At 40.5% G+C, this 27,686-nt stretch overlaps 1 protein-coding gene across 1 annotated transcript; it reads right to left on the reverse strand.

The window, feature by feature from the left end:
- Nucleotides 1-696: 696 nt before the first annotated feature.
- On the reverse strand, nt 697-13,165 carry ivns1abpa (influenza virus NS1A binding protein a). Its single transcript, XM_030726768.1, has 15 exons — nt 12,972-13,165; nt 8,497-8,767; nt 7,929-8,063; nt 7,445-7,614; nt 7,280-7,355; nt 7,010-7,183; nt 6,015-6,140; nt 4,338-4,448; nt 3,692-3,833; nt 3,284-3,508; nt 2,928-3,049; nt 2,527-2,653; nt 2,278-2,409; nt 1,983-2,156; nt 697-1,872 (listed from the first exon to the last, which is right to left on the reverse strand). Exons 3-15 carry the CDS (start codon nt 8,037-8,039, stop codon nt 1,610-1,612), a joined length of 1,953 nt encoding a protein of 650 aa, XP_030582628.1. The 5' UTR covers nt 8,040-8,063; nt 8,497-8,767; nt 12,972-13,165; the 3' UTR covers nt 697-1,609.
- Between the last annotated feature and the right edge of the window lie 14,521 nt (nt 13,166-27,686).

Here is a 27,686-nt window from a genome sequence, read left to right on the forward strand (position 1 = left end):
TTCGAGTAAGTGTGGTCCCACTTTATGCAAGGACAAAGGGCGTGGCCAGACAGTTGTGCACAGTGATTATACATCAATTCCCTACTTCCTGTAGACACTGGCCTATCCACCCCCCAACCCCCCACTGTCAGGTGTTTCCATAGAGCTCAGTGACCAAGTTGTGAATGAGTGCCAGGGCAGGGATTAAACCAGCTCTGGCAGGCAGGCAGCCAATGATACGAGGTCATACAGATACAACCAGCTCTGCTAGTCCTCTTTCAACACTTCCAATGCCCAGAATCACTGTCGTCATCCCTTCCTGCTGATGTCTGTTAGCCAGCTTAGCATAATCTCCCCTAAAAGACACTTGGGGGAGGAAAAAAATAAATAAAATAAAAAACAGGCTTAGTGTGATAGTCCCTGGGGAAAATGGTGGTAGTGAAAGCTTAGACAGCAGTGGCCAGGACACAGCAATTACTCAACTCCAGGAGCTGGGCTCAAGTTAGATGAGGTAGCAGCAAAGGGTAAATTTAGGGTCACCTGCTGAGTAATGACTAAAAAAAATAAATAAAAATCTATGCAGCATTCCTATCAACTAAACGGGCACTAACCTAAAGATTTATACACTGTATATGCAAAACAGCATGGACAAGTTATTTCCAACATCACCTAGTAGGAGTCTGGCAAATGTGTAAGAAGTAGCCTGAACACCAAACATCTGGTTTAAATGATTTATTAAGAAATGTTACAAATGTGGTCATTTTCTTGCTCTAACAATCGTTCAAGAAGAATCTGCCAATGCCTGACACTTTAAAACACAAGAGGAAAAAAAAAAAAAACTAAATTAGTAAACTTCATGTCTACATACATTTTTTTTTTTTTTAATCACAATAAAAGTTTGGTTAGCAGAAGCATGGTTTGTGCGTGTGGTGTGTGTATGAAAATGCAACTAAATCTGGCACTGGTTAGATTCAATGACTTAAGCTGTCTGCTACTACTTTTATTTTACTGGTAAATCAGCAGTGTATAAAAATATAAAAAAAGGCCATCATTTAAGATTCAAAAAGCAATCCAGTTGGCTTAAAATGACACAAAGCCATGACAGGTGTTTATCAACTTATACTGAGTAAGGCTTCAAACTACTGACCTTTAAATATGTGAGCAAAATTACATTTCTTAAATAAAAAGTCAATCACCACTCCATACAGCCACCTTCTAAGTAACCAAAAGCAGAATGCTTCTCTGAAAACCTCAAAGAATCAAACCTTTGAAATCGAAGGAAAAAAAAAAAAAAAGCACTAAATGTGTTGGCATATGACAGAAATGAGGAAGAAAAATATATACAGCACAAAAACCATTGTATGCAATATGCAAAGGCGTCATGTTGCCTTGAGCAACAACCCTCCCACCCCTCTCCCAATCCCCCAAATATAAGTTGATCTTCACTGAAGATCCCTCACCCCAACATCCCCCATCCCCACACATATCCACTCATACACACAGAACATCACGAAACACGATTACGTCACTAAGCCTGTTAGTTTGGGGGGCAAAAAAAAAAAAATTAGAAGGGTGAAGCACTGAAACTCCCACTCCCCTGCCCTCCCTCCCTCCTCCCAGTCTTCCCTCTTCAGTCAGAGAAGGGGGACGGGGCTTTGGCGCAGTCATACCACTCATCTGTCTCAGGGTTGTACACCTCCACTGTGTTAAGGAACTCGTTTCCGTCGAAGCCGCCCACGGCGTAGATGGTCTCGCCCAGCATGGCCACACCCGCATTGCTGCGAGATGAGGTCATGCTACCCAGCATCTTCCAATCATTGCGGATGGGGTCGTACATCTCCACACACCGAAGGGCATGGGAGCCATCGAAGCCACCAACGACGAAAAGTTTGCCTATCAAGAGTGAGAGATGCTAACATTAGGGAAATATGACAGTTCCTGTATTCTACACTAGAAAGTTTTATCTGGAAAGCAGTTCTCACTTTTGGTATTCATGGGCTCACCTGCATGGACAGCAACAGCGGCCCCTCTGCGAGCCACATTCATGGGGGCTATCAGTGTCCAGGTGTTGTTCTCAGGGTTGTAACGTTCCACGGTGTTCAGGCAATTCCATGACTCTGCCCCTCCAATTGCATACATGAAGCCCTCCAACTCACACACTGCTGCCTGGTGCCTCCCTGAAAAAAAAAATTTGCTTAATGAACAACTTTTCATCTTACTTCAGGCTACAAAAAAAAAAAAAAGGAAATTTGTTAATTCTTAGCTTAGATCATTTTATGTGACACTATGGATACATACTGATATTAAGGGAGGCACAGTTGGTCCAAGTTTTGGTCACAGGGTCAAAAGCATCACAGTTCTTCAGACCCTTCTGCCCGCAGGGGTCCGACCCTCCCACAACATAGAGTTTGTTGTTCAAGGAACAGACACCTTTTAACAGAGATAACCGCAATGAGTTGCACTAGCATTGAAGCCTCAAGTAGTTTTTCCTGGACAAGGCGAAGAGGGGGGGAAAAACATCAATGAATCCATGCACAACGGACTGACCTGCATTGCAGCGGTTTGTCCTCAGCTCTGGTACCTGAGTCCACTCATCGGCATGTGGATCATATTTCTCCCCACAACTCAGCTCATCCGAATGTCCGTTTGAACCTCCAATCACGTAAAGCTGACCCTGTGAGAGGTGGAATTAAACTGGGTTATTATATAATACATTAACCTGACCCTTTCACACTTGCATTTTTGGTTGTAAAATTTGCAACATTAAGTGCCTACTGGCAGAAATGAATCATTTACAAGCCCAGATATTTGAATAAGGAGTAAATAAATATTTTCACAGAACTACTGAAACCGGTTTGAACAGGTGCAGGCTCACTCCCATGCCAATATGAAAAACGTCACTAATGTAGAATAAGCAGACTTGACATAAGATAAATACTAAACTCTACCATGAGCACAGCCATCTGGAATCGAGCCCTCGGAGTCCGCATGGGTGCGATGAAAGTCCAGCGGTCCTCATTGGGGTCATAACACTCCACAGTCCTCAGACACTCTTCTCTGTTGTAGCCCCCTACAAGATCAGAAAGAGGCACCATGGTCACACACAAAATCCCTTATATAAGCCCAACATGCACAACCAGAACAAAGCATGTAGGTCTCACTGTACTGCGCTATAACCAACAAATACATTACCAATTATTTCTCATTACACATGAACTCATACCATTACTGCCCCAGTCCCCTGCACCCCACTGAAAGAGAAACCAGTATAGCTATAGAGGTTTTACTCCTACTTAGTGCTCACCTGCTGCAATGAGTTTTCCATTCAAGGATACGGTACCCAGGCCAGAGCGAGCATAATGCATGGGTGAGAGCGGATGCTGTTCAAGCTCTTCTGGCTGGGCCTCGAAGCTGAGGCTCTTTATTAAGCAGGGTGTAGAAGAAGGAGATGTCTGAGGGCTGTTGCGACCGTGCAAGAAGATCACACACAGCACACCATCCAGCACAGCCAGACACAAGTAGTTGTTGTCTAGGGGTAAGAGTAGGGGTAGTTAAGCCACAAGTTCAGTTTTTCATGGTCAAGGACCATGCAGCTGCACTGCCCTTTAAGCTAAAGAATGTACCTATTTTTAATATGCAACGCAGCATGTGTTGTTTCTTCCCCCAAAAAAGGAAATTCTTTGTAACTGCACTGCAGTTAATAGGCTCTTACTTGTGGTCTTCTCAGAGGCGATGTACTTCCACTCTCTCCTGGCAGTCTGCTTTGGGGCATTTGCTGCTTGGTTGGAGGGTGACAGGCTTCCTGAAGAGCTGCAGCTCATCTGTCTCTGGTCGCTCTCCCGCACAGGTTTCTTCTGCAAGAGTATATTGCAGCTACAGAAACCAAGCTTGCACCACAGGCCCCAACAGTGGCCAACACCAGCCAATTCCAGCCCAGCCTATACTGTGATCCAGCTGCTCTAACGTAGACATAGCGTAAGGAACCTGCATTAAGCTTGCCCGAGCAAGTATCGAAATCTCACCCCCCATATCTGAAGTCAACTACACAGCACTGCAAACTACAATGTCAAATCATGATGCAATAATCAGGCAAAAAAGGGACGATAAAAAGCTGAAACAGCTACAACTGTCCACCCTCAAGCGGTCAACAGCACTGCCAGGCCAGCATCATTGTTCATGTCTTACATTACAATAGCCCTTACACTGTGGCTAAATTATGGTACAAATGAGCCATATATACTTTTAGCCAGAAACACTATGTAGTACGTTTTATGCATGGTCAGGCACAAGCTGTATGCTGCACACTGCCAAGCAAAATGTGGTTGAGCCAGTGAAGCCAGGCACAAGCTGCTGAGTACCTGCACAAACTGAAGGTGGTCCTCCTCGCTACCAAACACCTCACTGTGCCCCTCAATCACCAGCCCTCCATCCACCAGCTTATGGTCAGGTGAGTAGTACAGCGTTTGCACCTGAAAGACAAACAGGAACAACATACCCATGTGGCTGTCTCCATGGCAACACACTGAGAGCCCCTTATAAAGGGGAGAGGGGGGGGGGAGTCAAGGGAGGAGCAGTGCTGTGAAGAGGAGGGGGAGGGGGAGGGGGAGGGGGTCAGAGACCTGGATCTTCCGCTGTTTGAATAAAAAGGCTTCCTTTAAAGACATACCGCCAGCACTGCAGAGTGGGTTATGTGTTCAAGCTCAAGAAGGCATCTACCAAACATGACAGTAGGTCTCCTTAATTTGCATCTATGAAAAGAGGGAGTTGGTAAAAATAAATAAATAATAATAATAAAATGAGGCTCCATCTGGAAAGATCTTCTGTGAAGAATGAAGAGAAGCTGTGGCCCACTTCCCACCTCAGCTACTTCAAATTTCATCCTCTAGCTGAAGAAGTTGGTCACTGTGACAGCAGCCACAACAGGCAGTCAAATCCAGACGACTAACAATGCTGTTATAACAACTATGAGCGAATGCTTGGACATGATCAAAAAGATTAAATCCACCGAGATGCAAGCAGTCATATGTATCCTGTTGAAGGCCAACAAAATAATAATTGGAAAATGTGCTGAAATCACTCAGCTGCCCATCTTTAGGGAAAATTTAAGAAGAAGAAAAAAAAAAAAAAAAAAGAAAGATGACTTACATGAAAGAAGTATTTTAGAAAAATGTTACTGAGATTTATACTTTCAACTGGAATATTCACAATGAGCAAATCACTATTAGCATTGCGTGTAATTTTTTAGATGTGCCAGTTGATAGATGGAATTACTGTGTAGTAATGGGGCATTCAATTACATGTATTAATTGCAAAAGGGATGGTGAACCATGTGTTCCGCAATTGTGGAAATGGGGATTCATGTGCATGTGTGCCATGGACAGATGGGGACACAGTGTTGTTTGGCTGCAAAGAGAAGCTGCTGAGGGGCAGTTGTGCTCCTCTCCTCCCTCTCTTTTCTCTGACTCATTACCCTGGTGGCTCAGTCCTGGCTCCTCAGTCTGGTCTCCTGCTGCTGCTAATAAACCTACAGGAGATATAAATCAACGGGGAGGAGTGCCTGTTAGTGCTGGAGCAACAAATGTGCACCTGTTCAGATAGTAAAGTGTCAGTGAAAAAGCAGAATCAAGGGTCAGACCTTTGAGAAGCTCTGAGTTTGTGTTTCATAGGAGGAGAGGAGCACTGTAATACTCAGATGGGGTTGTATGTAAACCAACCACATACCCAAAAGAGAATATTGGAAAAACAAACAAAAAACAAAACAAAAGACAAGAGCACACAGCAGCTCTTTTGGGCTCACCTCTAATTTGTAGTAGGGTTCAGGGGTACAGAGTTTCTTACTGCAAAAACTTCAACAAATCAGAGGGAACAAAAAAGAACAATGCTGACAGAGCAGCATGACAATGGCATGCCATTTCTACTTCAGCCTCCTTAATGACTTCTTAACGTCAAAAACAGGAGGAGTTAGAGGGAGGGGAAGGGGTAAGGCAAGAATGCAGACTGGTGTGAGAGTTGAGACCGCACACCCTGATACTGACCTCCTCCATCAGTCGTTCAAGTTGTTCTCCATTCTCCCAGAGGCTACGCTGCACCCAGTTGAGAACCTTTGAGTAGAGCTTGCCATTGCTGGGCAGGGTGAGGTTGTCTTCTAGCATTACCTCTAACTGAGGGGGGGAGAAATAGGAATTTAACTCATGCACAGCAAATAAAGTGAGTGCATAACTGAAAATTAATACCATGACCTTTGCTGCTTAGTTGGGAACCTCATCTTACTGACTGATTGGCATTTTGTCTTGCCTTAGGAACAGCCAAATTATTTTTTTCCTATATACTTGCTTAGTTTGCCATCATGGTCGGATCATAGGATATTACATTGCTTGGGAATCCCACCACCACTTATTAAACCGGTAAACTACTGGTTAAAGATGAAAAAGAAGTTGTCTTAATTGTAAACAATAAGGTGACTGATGCCATTACCTTTCTTTAATGCTTTGTCAAATAAAATGCACAAAAATATCAATTTCAGCAGTTCTCTCAGCACAAATGCAAATCCTAAAATAAGAGAAATAACATGCAGGTTTATATTCCAACCGTGCATAAATGCAGGGGATCTCAGCCGCAGCCTCAACTGCAGCATTAATTCAGTGTAGTCTGAACAAAAGCCTCACTGTAACCTGCTGCGCTTTTAATCCCCTGCACTAAAAACACTCAAGAGGCTTTAACTCTAATGGGCAGAACTTCATACTTGTAAGTAGTCAAGTCAGAAAGTTAGAAATGTAAACCTTAATCCTGACTTATTTAACTAAGACCTCCAGCATGGGCTGGTTATAGCTAATGAGAGATGAGGGACTAAAATAGAAAACAGCCAGCAAATAATTTCAAGAGTACCTTTTTTTTTTAAACTTTAGTCATATGGCTACAATTTATCAAGGGGGGAAACCTCGCACAGTAACTTTACAATTACAGAACAGTGCAAACTCTCTCAAATACCTCTTTAAAAAAGCACTATGTATATGGCAATTTATGCCAGTACCTTGAGGCGGGGAAGTTTAAGGAAGTCCTCCTGTTCGGACACTTCCAGTAGATTGTCTTGGATGAAGGCATCTACCTGGGCCAAAAATCTAGCATCTCCCATAGAGCTGGCAAAGTTTCGAAAGGAAATGGCATTCTGGGCATCCAATTTAGACAGCAAGTAGTCACCACAAATCTGAGAAGCAAGTGGGATGTATTAAGATTAATAACTGAGGATACATGAGAATTTTGAGGGTAGTGTTTGGGGGTGGGGGTGGATAAATAAAAATACCTGTTTGACTCGCTCCATTTTGAACCTTTTGGCTGCAGAGTAAACTTCCTTGACCAGCTCCTTGTCTGCCTTGAGCCTGTTACGCAAAAACACAAAGCAGTTATCAACCAACGGCAAAGCATCAGAGATGAGACTGAAGGATCAAAGTCCAGAATTGCTACTAACTGGGCAGTATAGGCGTAGTTTAGCAAGATCTCCACAGCCTCTGGGTCCAAGTCCTCAAAAGTGACATGTGAGACTCCATGAGGCTCAATGTCACTGTTAAAGATCTCAAACAGGTAGGGACTGCAGCAAGCCAGAACTGCACGGTGGGCCATGAGTTCATGACCACACACCTGGACAAATAAAGAGAAAGAAGGATCGCAAAAATCAGGATGTCTCCTTGTTTGTTTAAGTAAAATAAAAAAAATAAATAAATAAAAATTTAATTAAAAAAATTTCAAGCAACTGAAGTTCTCTATCACTTTTTTTTTTTTTTTTAACATTTAAGGGTTAACCAGTGATGGAATGAGCGGTCCGTATCATACAAATGGTTATTTGTCCTCTATAGTGCACCTTACTGCTCCTCAGCTCTTACTGGTTCACAGAATAACCAGCGTTTCTGAGAGCATGCAATGTACCACGTGAGTGTGTTTGCAATAAACCATACCTGCAGCCTAACATCACAGAACTGGCCATTCTTTCTCAGAGCGTTCATTTTGGCCACGGTAGAATCCAGGAAACTTTCATCCTCAAAGATCAAATAACCGTTTTGAATCATCTTGGCAAAATTTTGAAAATGTATCTGAAGAAGACAAAAGAAACAGAAATTAGACTCATGCGCAGCAAAGAAAGTGAGTGCATAATATTAATACCATGACCTTTACTGCTTAGTTGGGAACCTCATCTTGCTGACTAGCATTTTACCCCCCCCGTATACTTGCTTAAGGTAGGATCACAATATAGTAAGTTGCTTGGGAAACCCCTCAAAAATTATTAAACCAGTAAAGCTCTTGGTTAAAGATGAATACAATTAAGACATTTATTTAATTTATATATTTATATAAATTCATATATGCATTTAGTTAAGCAAGTACATGTTCTACACTGTGTAACATGCTTTCAGATATGCAGGATTATAATAGCTGGCTTAGTTCATTGACAACTACAGAGGATTAGGATTAGGAGTCTGCAATGTGCATTGTGAATTATAATCTATGCATTAGACATTGCCTTACCTAATAGAGAATTCAGCACTGCTGAGAGCAGAACAGTAAACAAATGTAGGCAAAGGTAAAGCAGACAAAGATCGCTGGAGAACTAAGTCTTCTTCATCCAAGGAGAGGGATGGGAAGTTGTCAGAAGAAATGCCAGTTGACCACTGAGCAGAATGGAGAGGGAAGGCAGCCACAAGGACAAACTATCAGGCTTGAAGCGACTGCAATCGAGTCCTTGGTATCCCGTTGGCTATAGAGTAGTACTTATTCTGTGTTGGTTGTACATTATAACCTGGACAGAAACAAAGAAGGAAACAGGGAGTTAAAATTCTTGCTTTGTTATTTAAATTGATGCTACATGTTATTGGCACTCAAGCTATGACTTAGCACAAGTTAGTTCTATGTCGTAAGAAAGTGATCACCGCACTCCCTGCTTTGACCCGTTTCAAAAGAAATTTTCCAAAACGTGCAGCAGAGCTCAATTTTCTCCATATCCACTCCACTGCATACAAAGTTCAACAGAAGACAATCTTAATCTTAATCAGACCACTTCATCATATTTAGTTAAGAAACTGGAATTCAAAATTGTAATAATTCAATATCCTGTAAAAGCATGAAGCCTATAGCACTAGATAGCAAAGCACATGCCTCAGATACTCCTCCCTTACAGGACTCCATTTAGTTTTCAAATCTCTACACCTGCTGCCAACATCCTCCCAAGGCCAAGCAAGAGCATTTAATCCATTTCATGTCTTCAGCTCCATCTCCTCTCTCTGAGGCAAGGCTCTTTCAGCTCCATCTTATGTGACAAGCCTCCTCAGCTGGCTCCTCCCTATAGGAACACTTATAGGTCAGGCACTGACCTATAAGGAAAATGCAGGAGGGAACAACTTGTGACAGCGGAGCGCCATATACCAGGTAATTGTACATGTAGTTGAATGTCCCCATTACTGCACAAGTGTAAATAAAATCTTTTTTTATTACTAAACCACAGAGAGAAGGCAAGACAACAGCAGCTGTACCACTTCTACACAAGCCGTATGACGAGGCTTTTCTGGGCGACCTCACTTTGTGCAAGCTTCCAACGTGCGTGCAGTACTAACTCATTAAAATGGTGCATCTAACCAACTGGTATGCATGCTATGCACCTGTCACTTTAGTTTCAGGTAGATTTTATTTTCTATGTAACAGATTACGCAGACATGTTCTCCTCAAAAAGAGACGTGACTCTAGGAAGCGTTTTGACCGTGTGCTATTGTCAAACACAGCTAAAATACAGCTATTTCAGGTTTGATTTTTCTGGTAACATGATGAAGACAATGCAAAAAAAAAAACTGATACTGAGGCAGACTAACAGCATGGTCTTTGTAAGCTGCTGCTGAAATAACCATATTATCTTCTGTCAGGTGGTTTAGCAGAAACAAACATTCTTTTCAAGCCAAGGTCATGCGTCGATGACACATTTTTAAGAAAAAAACAAACAAACAAGTATTCATTTGTATTAATCTGACAAAATAAACATTTAAGACAAAAGCAGTTTAAATGAAGCAGCCGTTCCCCTGAGCTGGTAACATTAGAAAAGGATCAATATAAACGCCATCAAAATGTGTAAAGATGTGGAGAGACTGGTTAAACAAGAACTGCAAAAGACAAATTTGCATATTACACTTCCAGAATAAATACTGTGAGAGGTTATGATTTGCAATTCTATAATCTTAAAACTTCTATCCAATATAATTTAGACTCACTCTCAGAGTGAAGGTGCACACATGTACTGTGCGAGAGCAACAAAACAAAATACTCAAATCCAGTGATCTACTAAACTCATAACACACTGAATAGTGTTTTATGAGCAAGTAATGGAAGGACAGAAGGAAGATCTATTTTAAGATATTACTGTGTGTCAGGCTGTTTATTTCTTTACCTACACTTAACACTACCCAAAGGGGATAAATAAATGTACAAGGGGAAAACTAGGACAATTTCAGTCTGAGAGGGAAAATGGAAAAAAAAAAGAACTTTTCAAATTTTAATTTCTTTGGAAATTCTCTGGAAAAACAAAACAAAACAAAAAAAACCAAAAGCACATTGGTGGCTGCATCTACAGCAATACCAGTTGTGTGCAGTATACAAATTAAACACAGAACATCAAGATGTGCCATGTTGTGCAACTGTTTTGTTTTTGGGAAAATCCGCTAAGCCAATACTGCATGCCAAATATTTCTACAGATAATAAGCTTGGTGGCACATTGTAGAAAATAGCCTTCTTATAATGCAAAATGAACAGCATGCACAGCAAGGCTGGCACAGAGAGCTATATAATTCAGTGGGTCTGCATGTGGCCGGAGAATACGCTGACCTAGTTTTGAGTTGTTATGCAACATCTGGCAGAAGACTCCCTAAGAAGGAACAAATGCTGAACTCCTCCACAAGCCTGGCCCCACCACACTGGCATGTCACCTTCTTTCCCCTCCTGTTTTCCCACCAAACACTTCACCAAAAACTCTACCAGCCAAACCACACCTTCAACTTTCCAGATAATTTTTAAACAGTTTCCATCTTAAAGCCAGCCTTCATGAAATAAGGACCTTATGTATGCAGATACTTTTACACCACTGACAGTTACTCTGCGAACAGCAAATGTTTGGTACATTAGACTGTGTATGAAATTGTTGCCTGTGTATGCTGTCCTTTTGAACACTTGTGTGAGCACAAGAGTCGTGAAAAAAAAAACCTGTATCACATCACATCTGACACAGAGCAAACAGTTAAAAAAAAAAAGCGGGGGGCAGGCTAGATGAGCTACAAATGTTAATATAGAGGCATGCTTGAAAGCCCCCACACAAAGGCTGGGAAGAGGAAAAGCGACACTGTTCACAACTTTGTCACAGAGGACAGCTCTGAATCAATTCTCTCTCCATTTTTCCATCTGATTAAAGAGACAAAGAGTGCTGGTAGGAAGCTGAACAATCGATGCCTGTTAGGCACCCCTCTACTGGTGAAAAGAGGCACTGCTGAATATTTCACCCAGTTTTCGCTGTGTGGAAATTTACCGCTTGTAACACGTCTCAAAGGGGGAGAATCTAATAGGGGTGGAACAACAACAAAAAAAATGGCAGCAAACACGCATCTTCCTCTTTGTCTATTAAAAGTCACAATAAATCCTTCCCTAGAACATGGCTGTAGCTGGAATCAATTACAACAAGCTACAAAACAATGAAGACGAGGCCAAATGTATGTAAGAAACAACCCAACCCCCAAGTCAGCAACTGATTAAAATAGCATCTGTGCAAATAAAAGTGTTAAAGTGTATGAGCACAACTGATGAGACTGTACATATACATCACCTATTGGATATACATTATCTGTTTGGTAATTGTTTGTTTTTGTCCTTTTCATGAAATCAGTATGTTACCAGGGAATTTTCCTCATGACTGCCAGCTTCGCAAACGGATTAACAGCACAGTAGGTCAAATACTACCATGGCGTTGAGCAGCATGCAGCCAGCGAGACCTTAAATGTCCAATCGCTTTAGGAAGCTAGAATCGTTAAGCAGTGGGAATTTCCTTAACTAGAGAAATCGATTCAGCGTTACCAATAACGCCCAGCTGCAACAACGATGCATCAGTATTTTGGCAAGACTGGCCGCAACCCATAAAATGTGGCAAAGCTACATCCAGAGACAGTAAATGACAGCGTGTCCCATCCCACCAATCTCCGGCGGGTAAATCTTGCGATTTTTATATCAAGTACATTCATGTTTGTCTCTTCGCTACTATGCAATGCCATTCAATGCCTCCTTGCTGCTGTGGCGAGAGGAACTGACCAGGGCCACGATGTCTGGCGACGATCCATAAGTCATCATATATAGTCACTCTGTAAATACAACCCTGCCACCGGAAACTGAGTCAGTAAAGGGGACACCCCAAAGGCACCCGATTAGATTGAATCGATTTTTGTACGGATCACAAAGGAAGACAATACAAACACTTTTGCCTTTACGCGAACCAGGCATGAAGGAGGAGGGAGCAGCTAGCAAACCAGGGAGAGATGGATCGGAGGGAAGCGCATTTTAGCCCTTTTCGCTAGCAACCTGCTTCTCAGCTCGGCAACCATGAAAGAGTTACACCAGCAATACATTTTATTCTCTACTAACAGCCAATTTAGTTCTACTCTTCTGCTGCTAGTCAATGTGCGCTAATTACAGGCAGTAGTAACGTTAGGGGGAAAACTGCGGCTGGTATAAATTTTCCGCTACTCTCCGTTACAAAGTAGCATTCGCTGCATTTCCAGCGGTTTCCGCGCAAACCCAAGAAATGCAAAAGTAACCATTCATTCTAAGCGCAAAATACAAGTCTAGCAACAGTTTTACGGCTATACTAGCTGTCCAACGACGCGTTCAACGGTTTCTCCACATGTTAGCAGCTAACTACCCGGCAAAGCAATCAAGCAGCATCAGCTCATCTTTGAATTATGTGAAGAGAGAATAGTCTTACCTGAGGCGTTTGATAACAAGCGGTATGAGACATATTTAATGGGAATTCAGACTTGGTTGAGTCAAGCTGGAGAAAAGACGCAACGCGGCTACAGGCACAGCTTGTGGAACTAACTGTAGGTCTTTTCTTTCTCTGTGAAGGTACCTACACTCACAGTCAAAGTCACACCGTCTCTGAGTCAGAATGGCCGGGAAGCGCTAAAATGAGAGAGCGCGCTCCCGGCTACCGCCACGCCGCCCTAACGTCACTGACAGTAGGCGGTCCTTTAACGCCTACTCTGAAAATGATGAAATCCTGGGTGTCGCAAAGTGCAGGGGTGGATTATTAGAAACATCTTCAGAAAGACAGTTAAACAGTTTAAATTATATATATAGAATTAAAATGTATATTGCATAGAAGAATAAAAACACACAAATTACTTCATTTGCCAGCCATTCAGAATCACTCTGCCAATTTTACTTGCCATTTCTCATAAAGTCTCCCACATGTACTGCAAGCTCTAACAATCACAAGTCATTTGATGGCCATTAAAAAAAGAACATCCATACTAAACCCTCTCTGCTACTGCACAGACGTCATTGTAGAGGAAGAAGAACCCATTCACCTGCTGTGAATGGACAGAGCTTAGTACAACCTCAGTACGTCAGTAATTAGATTAGAGGATAAGAATCAGTTCCATATTAATGTGTCAGCCAGCCAGTATCTGCATTGTGAGCATGTCTGTTTGCCTGTGGCACAAGAGCATGTGTTGGTAACCAGTGCTAACAGCCACAGCCAGGGGTCTAGTCAACACATATAAGGTATCAACACAATATACTCTATTCATAGCAACTCTTGTGCTGGTATTATTATCACAACACACTGTACTTCCATCCATGTAGGCTGACATTCCTGACAAGGTGAGAGAAACTATTCCGGGTTCATGTTCAAGAAAGTGAATGGCTTGTTGACAAAGATGCATCCTGCATCATATTTAACCTCTTTATCTTTTTGCAATTGTGTCTGCTTGGCCTATACAGGAAGCACCTCCCCATAGACAGCTAAGGAAAGCAAGGATGTTTCCAACAGAGGAACTTGACCTTCATGCTATTACTGATAAATTTCTCCCTAACATTGTCAAAACACGTGTATGAAAATTTAAAACACAAAAACCCAAAGCAAAAGTGGCAACAAATGTTTGAATTCCATCCTTCCATTTTCTTCCACTTATCCAATTCAGGGTCGCAGTTGGGCAGGAGCCTATCCCAGCTGTCATAGTGTGAGAAGCGGCCAGAGGTGGCAAAAGTACAGAGATTTCTTACTTAAGTAGAAGTACAGATACTTGTGTTAAATAATGCAGTGGTAAAAGCTGAAGTACCACTTAACTTCTTTACTCAAGTAAAAGTGAAAAGGTACAGGCTCTAAAATGTACTCAAAGTATAAAAGTAAAAAGTGGCTCTTCTGTGAGCTGTTTATGTGTAAAGCTAACTGAACTTCCACCTGCCATATTAAAAAAATAATATTAATATAAGAGAATACAAATTTTATTTCAATTTAACTTCTTATTCCAAAGAGTTCACAACTTGAACAACTGTTATGTGCAATACATACAGAGAAAAACAAAGGGAATATTAAAAAAGCTCTATTTCCTGTTGTCTACATTGTATATGGGTGACTCTGCCTCCACACATAAACAGAAAAATGAATATGGTGAGGGAAACCCAAGATCAGCTGTAGTGGTAAAGTGTAGGGGAAAATAATCACTTAGAAACAAGTTATAATAATTTCATTTAAAACCTCCAGTAGATTTAGCATTCAGGCTGTGACCAGATGAATTATAGAGTTAGTTAGAATTCAGTGAGTGAATCTAATCAGCATCATCGGCTTAAATTGAATGTGATGTCTACCACCCTTGATGTACCCTAACATCGTGGGTTAAAGTGGGCTGAACCGATCTGGTGTTGTGCCAAAAAGTGCTCATCTGCCAAAAAGTGATTTCCAGTATTTGTCAAAGAATGACTGGCTGTATTTAAAGCCGAAATAATGAGGTAAACCTGATATTTGCAGTACTCTACATTCAGTGTTCACTGTCAAGTTTTCTGTCTGCAAAATCATTTTCAGGCTGCTTCTTTTCAACAATTACTTTACAGTGCACAATAGGGAATGACAGTCCCTTAGCAAGCACATTGTCTAGAGACTCAGACACAGACACAGTTATTATAACTGGAATGCAACAATCTAGACACCTTATTAGTTTCTTCAGGAGAAGTTTTTAGCAGTTGGCTTGAAAGCTGACAGAACTGGGAAAAAACATCTGCTATAAAGAGTACCGGTAAGTTTGTAAGAAAGTTGTTTACAGTGTCACATACATTTGAAGTGTACATGGCATTTTGTCTTAATGTCGTTTATCAGAGTGAGCAAAATAAAATCAACTGAAATTGAAAGAAATTCTAAAAACCACATCAACCAAAACAATATCTGAAACTTCACCAAGACAGAAAGTTTAGAAGCACATTTGCTTGTAGTGCAGCCTTAAATACAGTGAAAAAAAAAAAACATTTTCACAGGACTCCATGCAGGCCTGTGAAAAACTAAGTACTGCTTCCATAGGAATTAAGAGGGTAGGTTGAACCCAGGTGCTGCTAATTAAATGCACTTGATTACATGGTCATCAGCAAGTGTGAGCATGTCTATAAAAGCAGAAGCTGTCAGTTTGCTGGTCTGGAGCATTCAGGTGTGTGCTAACACAGTGATTCAGTTTTTACAGGAGTATGCATCCCAGAAAATTTACCCCAAGGTCAGATCATGCAGTGCTCAGAGAAATAGCAAAAACAAACAAAAGCTACATCTCCGATTCTACGAGCCTCAGTTAGCATGTTAAATGTTAAAGTTTGTGACAGGACAATTAGAAAAAGACTGAAAATTGATTGATTGTGTCATGCAACAGGACAATATTCCCAGCAGCAAATCTACAACAGAACGGCTGAAAAAGAAAAGAATTGAGGCCCAGGCAAAGGCCAGACTTCAACCTGATTGAAATGCTGTGGCAGGATGAATGCCCACGAACCTCGATGAACTGAAGCGACGTAATCTCATGTCACTCCTCTTACACTTTGCAGAAGTACTTGTCACTAGTTACTACATAATTGTTTTGTTTTGTCTATACGACATTTATAAAATGGTATTACATTTTGAATATCTTAGGCTTAAAAATGTGTTTGATCTCTCACTTGTTGTTATTAATTATTGAATCAACTAAAAAAAATACTGATATTCATTATGTATTGCCTTCATCCAATCCCAGCACAAAGGACGCAGCCTTTTGCTGAGTCATCTCGGCGCCCCCCTCTTTCTACAGAGATCTGTTCAGTGAAGCTGCATAAATGTGTTCTGACAAGGACACTATGAATATTTTAGGTATCTGGGCCCAGCAGTAACACGTGTCTGATCCTTGCGTGTATGAAGTTGAATACAAGCAGGAGGATTAAGTCACATGAAGAGTTTAGAGGGACACTGCAGTGTTTAGAAACTTTGAAAATTCCCCACATGATAGCTTACTTTGAAAGCAAACAACTTCACGCCAGCTGTGGTCCTACCAACTATTTGCTGCTGATTTATTTATTTATTCTCATTTAATCTACTGAAAAATTGTATTTTGTAGTATACTGAATACATCATTCCACCATTTCTGCTGTGCTTCAGTTCTTCTGTCACTGCAGTAAATTGGAGTTAGAGCATCAAAACTGTGTGTGCCTTTCAGAGTCATTTAACTGGGCAAAAAGTAACGTTTTGTTGGTAACAGCCTCCCAACCCCTCACTCCCTGGGCACTGAAAAATGAGAACAGTGCCACGCGAGCTGGAGTCACATAGTCCTCTGATAAGGTTGATAAACTGTGAAACTCAGCAAGTTAACAGTGATGACAGGCTGAAGCCACTGCTAAAAAGGCAGTGGGTTTCCAGTAGCTCAAAGGTTAGTGCTCTACTTTATGGCCTGTGAACTCTGACATGTTCCTCTGTGTTGAACGTCACCTGGATTACTTTTCTAAAAATCCAGCTTGTAATGTTGTGTTTACACAGAGATGATCTGCGTGCTTCTAGTAGAGGAATGTTGTTCTCTTAAAGGAGAACGGCACTCAGTGCAATGAAATTAAATCCAGTACATTATTTGTATGACACTTTGCCCAGTACTTGCTGGATATGCTGTGCTTTCTCCTAATGGCCACACTAACCCTTCCATTTGAGATGGCTGAGTTTCAGGTTTTGCTTTGTTGCAGCTAAGGATGGTTTTAATCCTGTTTCATATGCAAAAAACATGCTGAGCACATACTGAAATTCATTTTATCAACCAAGGTAAATATACATGAGTAATACAATTGGCCAAAAGACACCACATTATAAATATTTAGACATTTAGACAAGTTAGGATTGTTACAGCCATCATGCACCTTGAACCTGGGTTGCATCATCTCCTGCCCTTTGACCTCTATGTTGAAACAGTAGCTGAATCAGTTTCACCACATCTGCTTCAGTGAATGTCATTGTCACACTAAAGCAGCGAAGAGACTTCAAAGCCTAACCAGTTCCAGACAGTTGGTGCACGCCTCATTGTCATGCCACAGTTTTAGAGTTCTGTTCACATGTCAACATGCTACACTGGTTCTGCATGTACAGTAATTACTAAATATTTCAGACTTTGTTGTCAAAGGCGTCTGCAGCATAAATAGCAACTCATGAAACTACTTCTTCATTAACAAGCATGGTCAGAGAAAGCTTGTAGTTACCATCCAACTGTAACTTATAAAATAAATTGTTGACTATGAAGACACACAGTGGAACTGAGCCACTCTTTAAAGGAGGAACCCCAAGAGTCAAGCTCTTTGACCCATGGATAAATACAAAACACTCACATGGTTCAGTGTAGTACCAGTGACTCTCACTTTTCCAACATTTTCCACACAAAAAAAAAATCCACAAGAGAGATTTTATTGGAATGAAAGACTGTAGGCGTTGTAAATAAATATACAAGGAGCCACCATTAATGCAGAAGCAACTGGTTAATGTTTATTCACTCACTCTTTTATTTCTCTCTGGAGTCAGCCAGAAGAGATCCAGAAGATCCTAACCCCCACTATCTTCCATCCAACATAATATCGATTACTTTCCAATCCAACAAAATTTTTGCTCTATATAAGGTTCAGCAAAGCAGTAAAGGTTCAATATTTGCATCGATTTAAAACCTTTTACCAGTGCTATTTACTCACATGGCCAATGCATTCATATTAACCACATCTGTTAATGAAGTTAAAGTATGACGCTAAGTTCAATTAAACCATGCAGTATAATTAGTGCTATTGCTTTCTCTGTGTTAAACGAATGCATTTGTCTATACAGGTGTTCCCAAGTTATGGGAACTTTAATAATAGGGATGACCACAGCAAGGCAAAGTAGGGACAGATGATTCTCTTCACCTGTTTTTCTCATTGCAAAATACTTCAGAGTTTTGCTTTTGTTTGTTTGTTTGTTTGTTTTAAAGCCAAGAAGTCAACCAATCTACTGCTTAGCTTCAAGTCCAATAACCCATCGATCACTAGAGCCCCTTCAAAGAGACAGTGACTTTTAAGAATATCACTTTAACGTCTCAGGATTGATTGGTGCAACTGTGGTCGGAATCTGTGTGCAGAACAATTTGAATATTACATAAATGACTGAGTCAACATCTGATCTGTTGTAAATGGCAGCAGTTTAAAACCATGGAAATCTGTAGACTTACATGTGACAGTTTGTTTTAGATCATTCCAAACACTGCCTGTACTTTTCTGTCTCTATTTGTCCCTTCTCTCTTTTTTTTTCTCCTGTTTTAGCCCACGATTCTCCCCCTCCTCTCTCTTTGTGAATAAAGCTCATGCCTTGGGCTTAGACATTTAGATGCTCATTTCTTTGAAACACATAAATAACCTCAGTCATCCTTTCTACTCTTTATTCTGCTAGCCAGTATTTTTAATCGGATGCTGTCTCTCACAGAGCTCTCATCCCTTTTCCTCATGACTGTTAAGATGGGGATTATCTCAGCTGAACTCATAAAACATCTTTTTTTTTTTTTTTTTAATATACAGAGCTTGGAGCCAGTGTTGCTATGATTCAGGGAGTTTTACAAGAGACATCAGTACCAGAGACATATCATGAAAGCCTTTAGTCAATGCTGGAGAAGCCAAAAAAAAATCTTTATTAGAATAAAATTTGGCAATATAGATTATTTATTATGAAATTTACATAACAAGGCTACAGTTCTTTGAAGTCCTACATGCACAGCAGTTTCTTCTGAGTTTTGTTGTTTATGTAAGGACACACAGTAGAATGAGGAGAGCACATAAAACCCAAAATATATAAACATGACAGCTCCATTCTGCATCATAAATCATAGTACTACTGTTAAAATCTCACACCTTTCTTCTAAACACACTTCACCCGTGCTGGCAGTGGGGTGCTGAGAAACGCTGCCAGGAAACTCTAATTAGTTGCATACCAATGGTCAGCTCATCACTGCGTGGTTTACATAATGAGCTAGTTAGCAGCATATCCCCTTTGAGGATGATACACATTAGTGCACTGATGGCAATGATACAGTGTTTTTGAGGCCAAGGTGAATGTTTGAAAAACACCTTTGCATCACAGCCCTCTCTGGCATCTGCATCATTTATCAGTGCTTTCTAATCTTATTCGAATTCAAACATTTACATACAAGCAGAAACGCAGAGATATGTCTACCTTCTGCAGCAGGAAAGTGATTTGAATAACTATGATGACTGAGTGAACGTGCAGCAAGAGAAGCTGGATTGCACCAAGACACAGTTAATCATTATTCTGTTCACACTCGTGCAAAGGGGATTTTCCGCTGTTTAAGGCAGTAGGTTAACCCCCATCAATCTGGGGCTTAAAGCAGAGCTGCTGATGTTTCCAAAGGATGTCTCTGGGTTAGACCTGTTAAGGCGGTTAGCCTAAAGCAGGTGGACATAAAAAGTGACCTACAAATATCATCGGTCAAACTTCAGCGAGTGGCGAAAGACACTGCATGTGGGCAAACATTAAATAAATGCAGTCAAACACCAACCCACCCACACACACGCACGCATGCACGCACGCACGCACACATAACATATGTAGCTGGAGTTTATTGGCAGCTCACACTTGTCATCTCCCAGAATCAGGGCCACTTTATTATTTGCAGAAAAGGCAAAAACGAATGCAGAAATCATGCAGTGCAACCAGTGCAATAAAAACTCAAGCCTTGTTTGCACTGTTACATTTTACAGTCTAATTGCATTCATAAAGTTATGTGAGTTGAGAAACTTAAAGAACCAAGAAATAAACAGCTTAGATTCTGTGCTAATTAGCATCAGTTAGTTAAATACAAACTAAAGTGACAAAGCATTGCCATGTGGAAATCGAGGTTAAATGATGTCTTTTAATGTCGGCAACAGTTTTCATATCAGTAATGACTTTTTGTTCAGATTCTTCACTCTGTCAGTTCTCTCAGGATCGTGTTTAGTCTTTGACTGTTAACAGACAGAATGAATGATGACAGGTTGGCACTCACATGACAAACGGATTTTTGCAGTTAAGTGCTTGTAATCGACTTCTTTCTCAGCCTTATCTGTTAATATAAATGGAGGATTAACTGAGCAAGCAGATAATATTGAATTACACATCTAACTGAGAAGTGCTGCAACAAGAGAGGCCATAACATATGGTATACAGGCTAGAAAGGGAAAACTAATGGAGAGAGACTGCAGTGCTAATGCATGGATATGTGGGTCTTCTCTTTCTGGCTTTCACTAATGTGTATATTACCACATAGGCCATACGCATTATGTGTTTAGAGTACCATCATCTCGTTTCACCAGTTCTACAGTAGGATTCAACAGAGTTTTTAGCATTTTCTTGGAAACCTATTCCTAGGTATCTGATAGGTAAAAACTGGTGTTGATGTTTGTCGTGTAATTTGTGCGGCCCACATGCAAAAAAACACCATTGTTGGTGGTCATGTGTTTGCTTTCCTCTCAGGCATGGAAAGGTTAAGGAATGTTCTCATGTGGTGGGGAATTTGCTTATCATCCTCCATGTTGTCGTGTCAGTCAAGTAACTCATGCGTTATCATTGTTGCACATGATTTGTTTTGTTATGGCACCAGCAGCAAATGTTAGCAGGCGTATTCTGCCGTAGCAGACCATAATATTTACGTCAATAACTGACTCAGAATAGTTGCTGTAGATAGCATTATATATGAAAACAAATATGAACTTGGTTAAAAAAATATGTACAAAACTGCTGCATTTAGGAAAACCACATGCCATAACAACTTTCACATGAAATATGAAATGCTCTGTATAATCAAGGGTCAGGGCTATCTTTATTATTCCCAAGGGGCAGTTTATTGTACATTCAGGAGAGATCACACAACCATCAAGCAAAGAGTAATAAATAAACAATAAATATACAATAAAACACCAAAGTTAAAAGTCCTACATAACTAATAAAATTTGAGGGTATGATAGGGTAAGGTAAGACACAACCTTGAAAAAAAAAACTTTTATGTTTATATTTCTCTAAAGACATGCTGCCATTCTAGTTTAGTCTCTGACTTTAATTATTACATATGTCAAGAATTTCTACATTACAATGAAATTAATAAAAATAATAGTTAGGAGATATTTTTGTGGGTGTATTAATAATGTTATGTTTCAGACCCACATTGTGACTCAGTACCTTTTTTGTCAATGTCACATACCAGCAGTGAAGCTAAATGTTTGTATTTTGGCCACCATCTCTTGTTTTGGCCCAAACTACCATCACCATCATCCTAGAAGGCTTCCTAAAGGTCTCACCTAGCTATTTTACACAAACACTGTAATGTTGAGGACAAGTTTTTCAGTTGAGGTCATTCCCGTCCTTAGTTCAGTGAACGTGGATTAACAAAATAGTGTTACAGTACCTTTTCCATTATGCACACTTACTTTTTCTTTGTAGTAGAGAAATCAAAACACCACTAGCTGTACTCATTGAGATAAAACTGAACTTTTCCTTCTGACTACACTAGCTCTATTGATGACCGCAGGTCACAGAGAACATGGGTCTGTCCAGGCTATGCTATGCTAACAATGCCTAAGTCAACAAATTATATGCAAATATAATTTGTTGACTTAGGAAAATTATATGATGCAAATACAAAGGGATAGGAATTTCATGTTGACACAGGTAAGTTCCTTCCTTCTGCCCTCACCCAGTATGTGGATGCACACTCTGCAGTGCACACATTCAAATGTTAGGCCAGTGGGTCACCATTAAGGGTAATAATGAAAACAGCTATGACATACCCTTAAAATTAAAATTGTATTCTTTTTAATGTCCAGCAGCAGGGAACTGCCATGGCAGTTTTGTCACACCCTGCTGGTTTCCACAAAATTAGTTGTGCTTCCTAGAAATGGGGCCCTGAGTCCAGGCACAGTTGTATTTTGGTTAAGTGCCAGTCACACAGACCTAGAGTCTGGTTGGTGACTCACTGGTTTGCCAGGGAAAAACATGTATCCCCCAATGACAACCACCTAGCAAATCAAAATTTGAATTGCAGTTACTTAGAGGTTGCAAAGATTTTGGGTTTCCAGGAAGTTACTAAACTAGTTTCTAGACCTCTGCGACATGGGGCTTTAATCCATCCATCCATCCATCCATCCATCCATCCATCCATCCATTCATCCATCTGGGTTGCAGAAGAGCTGGAGTCTATCCCAGCTCTCATACCTCATTTGCAAAAACTGGTTCAACTTCAACCAAATAACGATTTATTGGGTTTTTCCTACATCTGTGCTCTCAGTCAACTATCATGAACATTGTCATCGTAGTTTTTGCATAATCCTGATGTCAGACAAATTGTGACAACATAATGTCCTTGGGGAAGGCAAATATGTCCTGACCCATAATGGTGTTATAACGAGGAGATATACCCAAAATGTAAATAAGCTTAAAACCCTTGTAGTGCTCCTCTTGTCACGTGTCTTGCAGCCTAGGACATGCGTAGGACACGTGCAACACATTCAGACATTTCAGAAGTGTGTGCTTGTATTTCACTGATTAATGAAGGTCACTGAGCTGGCATTGTTGTCAGCATTTTGTGGGCTGCTACATATCTTAAATGAATTCCTTTATTTAGAAAAGCAGCAACAGTAGGTCACCTACTTCACCGTGATGCATCACACTGACCTGCACGCGCGCACACACACACACACACACGCACACACGCACATAGGAAAACCTGCAGTGACCTTGTGACCACCTGTGCCCACATATAAATCTGCTCAGAAGCCTTCATGGTGTGTTTGTGTTTCCATGGTGAATTATATTTGCAATCTGAAGCCTGTCCACGTGAGTTTCTTTGGTACCACAGAGGTACGCAGGGATGGAATATGAATTTGTTTTTAAAATAGCATGGTGTGGTGAAGATGTGTCCTTAGTTTTTGTTTACGTTTATACATGTTTTTGCCTGTGTGTATGTTTTGCCTAGAAATGGGCCAGTTCCTCTGTAGTTGAACAGGAGTTAAAGACAGCCTATAGGGTGGATATGGAATAAATATTCTGGGTCAAGTCTCTCTGTAACTGCACTACTGGGGCCAAAATCCCAGAGTATTTGCACAGATAATAATAATAATGATGCAAATACTAACAAAATGGAAAACATGATCAACTGGATATCATTCTCATTTTGTTTTTTTTTTAAATGTATTTGTTTTTTGTTTATTTGTTTGTTTGTTTTACAGCACTTCTGTGTAGCAGAAGTAACAAAATATGTAGTGAAAACTCACACAACTGAATCATTAAAATAATGATTTTCTCCAAGCCTCGGGCAGATGTGCAGATGTTCCGCTTCGGTCCTTGTTTAGTGTGTTTCTGTGTGTTTCAAACATGCAGGCTTTGCTTTTTGTTCAGTGCTCTTATGTAAGACAAACGTCCAAAATTCTGCTTCCTCAAGGCTATGGGAAGTGAGACTTGCTGCTGAAACTCGTCTATTTTTTGACTGATGAATCCTTGTGTGAAGACATAATGTCCCTCTTCACACAAAACACTGCATGTCTCACACAAATATTGATGCCTTGTGTCGAGCATGCGTAGGCTGTGAAAGACTTTATTGTCAGAACATCTTCTGTGGTTATAGCAGACATTCCTTTGAAAGAATAAGGTCAGGGAGATGTTTTGAGAAAAGGCTTGTACAATAAGAGATAAAATCTTCTTTCTCATAATATTCCGCCGCACTTGCTTGTCTGACTCCTGTTTGTGGCTTTTCTATGCGAAGGAATGTTCGCTGATTGGTGCATGGATTTATATGTGAAGAACTGAAGGAAAGGCCAAATGATGATCAAGAGAATGATGGACACTGTGCCTTCATTGCATAACACATTCATTAACTCACCCACGAGGATTTAAACTTAAATCCTCTCTTTTTAATGGCTGTAGTCCCAACTCTCCTTCTCACTCTTCACTTCAACAAGAACTGTTAAACATTTACACTCAGAATAAAAGGAGGCAAGATGTGGAGAAGAAGTGTTTGTGACACAAACACAAAAGTTCAATTCAATTCAATTTTATTTATATAGCGCCAAATCACAACAATCTGTCGCCTCAAGGCGCTTTGTATTGTGGGTAAAGACCCTACAATAATGCAGAGAAAACCCAACAATCAAAACGACCCCCTATGAGCAAGCACTTGGCGACAGTGGAAAGGAAAAACTCCCTTTTAACAGGAAGAAACCTCCAGCAGAACCAGGCTCAGGGAGGGGCAGTCATCTGCCGCGACCGGTTGGGCTGAGGGGAGAGAAAGACATGCTGTGGAAGAGAGCCAGAGATTAATATCAATTAATGATTAAATGCAGAGTGGAGTATAAACAAAGTAAATAAGGTGAATGAGAAGAAACAGTGCATTATGTGAACCCCCCAGCAGACTAGGCCTATAGCAGCATAACTAAGGGATGGTTCAGGGTCACCTGATCCAGCCCTAACTATAAGCTTTATCATAAAGGAAAGTTTTAAGCCTAATCTTAAAAATAGAGAGGGTGTCTGTCTCCCGAATCCAAGCTGGGAGCTGGTTCCACAGAAGAGGGGCCTGAAAGCTGAAGGCTCTGCCTCCCATTCTACTCTTAAGTATCCTAGGAACCACAAGTAAGCCAGCGGTCTGAGAGCGAAGTGCTCTATTGGGGTGATATGGTACTATGAGGTCTTTGAGATAAGATGGTGCCTGATTATTCAAGACCTTGTATGTGAGGAGAAGAATTTTAAATTCTATTCTAGATTTAACAGGGAGCCAATGAAGAGAAGCCAATATGGGAGAAATCTGCTCTCTCTTTCTAGTCCCTGTCAGTACTCTAGCTGCAGCATTTTGGATCAGCTGAAGGCTTTTCAGGGAGCTTTTAGGACAGCCTGATAATAATGAATTACAATAGTACACCCTATAAGTAAAATATGCATGAATTAGCTTTTCAGCATCACTCTGAGAAAGGATGTTTCTAATTTTAGAAATATTGCGCAAATGCAAAAAAAAGCGGTCCTACATATTTGTTTAATATGTGCATTGAAGGACATATCCTGGTCAAAAATGACTCCAAGATTTCTCACAGTGTTACTGGAGGCCAAAGTAATGCCATCCAGAGTAAGTATCTGGTTAGATACCATGTTTCTAAGATTTGTGGGGCCGAGAACAAGAATTTCAGTTTTATCTGAATTTAGAAGCAGGAAATTAGAGGTCATCCAGGCCTTAATATCTTTAAGACATTCCTGCAGTTTAACTAATTGATGTGTGTCATCTGGCTTCATTGATAGGTAAAGCTGAGTATCATCTGCATAACAATGAAAATTGATGCAGTGCTTTCTAATAATACTGCCTAAGGGAAGCATGTATAATGTAAATAGAATTGGTCCTAGCACAGAACCCTGTGGAACTCCATAATTAACCTTAGTGTGTGAAGAAGACTCCCCATTTACATGAACAAATTGGAGTCTATGAGATAAATATGATTCAAACCACTGCAGTGCAGTACCTTTAATACCTATAGCAAGCTCTAATCTCTGTAATAAAATGTTATGGTCAACAGTATCAAAAGCTGCACTGAGGTCCAACAGGACAAGTACAGAGATGAGTCCACTGTCAGAGGCTCTAAGAAGATCATTTGTAACCTTCACTAATGCTGTTTCTGTACTGTGATGAATTCTGAAACCTGACTGAAACTCTTCAAATAAACCGTTCCTCTGCAGATGATCAGTTAGCTGTTTTACAACTACTCTTTCAAGAATCTTTGAGAGAAAAGGAAGGTTGGAGATTGGCCTATAATTAGCTAAGACAGCTGGGTCAAGTGATGGCTTTTTAAGCAGAGGTTTAATTACAGCCACCTTGAAGGTCTGTGGTACATAGCCAACTAATAAAGACTGATTGATCATTTTTAAGATTGAAGCATCAATAATTGGAAAGACTTCTTTGAACAGTCTAGTAGGAATGGGATCTAACAAACATGTTGCTGGTTTGGAGGAAGTAACTATTGAAGTTAACTCTGAAAGATCAACTGGAGCAAAAGAGTCTAAACAAATACCAGCAGTGCTGAAAACAGCCGAACATGAAGAATAATCTTTGAGATGGTTATGAATAATTTTTTTCGAATGTCTAAAATTTTATTTGTAAAGAAATCCATGAAGTCACTACTAGTTAACGTGAAAGGAATACTCGGCTCTACAGAGCTCTGACTCTTTGTCAGCCTGGCTACAGTGCTGAAAAGAAACCTGGGGTTGTTCTTATTTTCTTCAATTAATGATGAATAGTAAGATGTCCTAGCTTTACGGAGGGCTTTTTTATAGAGCAACAAACTCTTTTTCCAGGCTAAATGAGCATCTTCTAATTTAGTGAGACGCCATTCCCTCTCCAGCTTTCGGGTTATCTGCTTTAAGCTGTGCGTTTGTGAATTATACCACGGAGTCAGGCACTTCAGATTTGAAGCTTTCCTTTTCAGAGGAGCCACAGTATCCAAAGTTATACGCAGTGAGGATGTAAAACTAATCGACCTCACTGGGAGCAGAGTTTAGGTAGCTGCTCTGTACTGTGTTGGCACATGGCACTGAAGAGCATAACAATGAAGGAATTAGATCCTTAAACTTAGTTACAGCACTTTCAGAAAGACTTCTACTGTAATAAACTTATTCCCCACTGCTGTGTAATCCATTAAAGTAAATGTAAATGTTACTAAGAAATGATCAGACAGGAGGGGGCTTTCAGGGAATACTGTTAAGTCTTCAGTTTCTATGCCATATGTTAGGACAAGATCCAGAGTATGATTAAAGTGGTGGGTGGGCTCCTTTACATTTTGAGAGAAGCCAATTGAATCTAACAATAGATTAAATGCAGTGTTGAGGCTGTCATTCTCAGCATCTACATGGATGTTAAAATCACCCACTATAATTATTTTATCTGAACTGAGCACTAAATCAGATAAAAAGTCTGAGAAATCAGACAGAAACTCTGAGTAAGGACCAGGGGGACGATAGATAATAACAAATAAAACAGGTTTTTGAGTTTCCCAATTAGGATGGACAAGACTAAGAGTCAGGCTTTCAAAAGAATGAAAACTTTGTCTGGGTCTTTGATTAATTAATAAGCTGGAATTGAAGATTGCAGCTAATCCTCCTCCTCGACCTGTGCTCCGAGCATTC

Source organism: Archocentrus centrarchus, chromosome 4 (genome assembly GCF_007364275.1).
Source record: "Archocentrus centrarchus isolate MPI-CPG fArcCen1 chromosome 4, fArcCen1, whole genome shotgun sequence".
NCBI classification, from domain to species: Eukaryota; Metazoa; Chordata; class Actinopteri; order Cichliformes; family Cichlidae; genus Archocentrus; species Archocentrus centrarchus.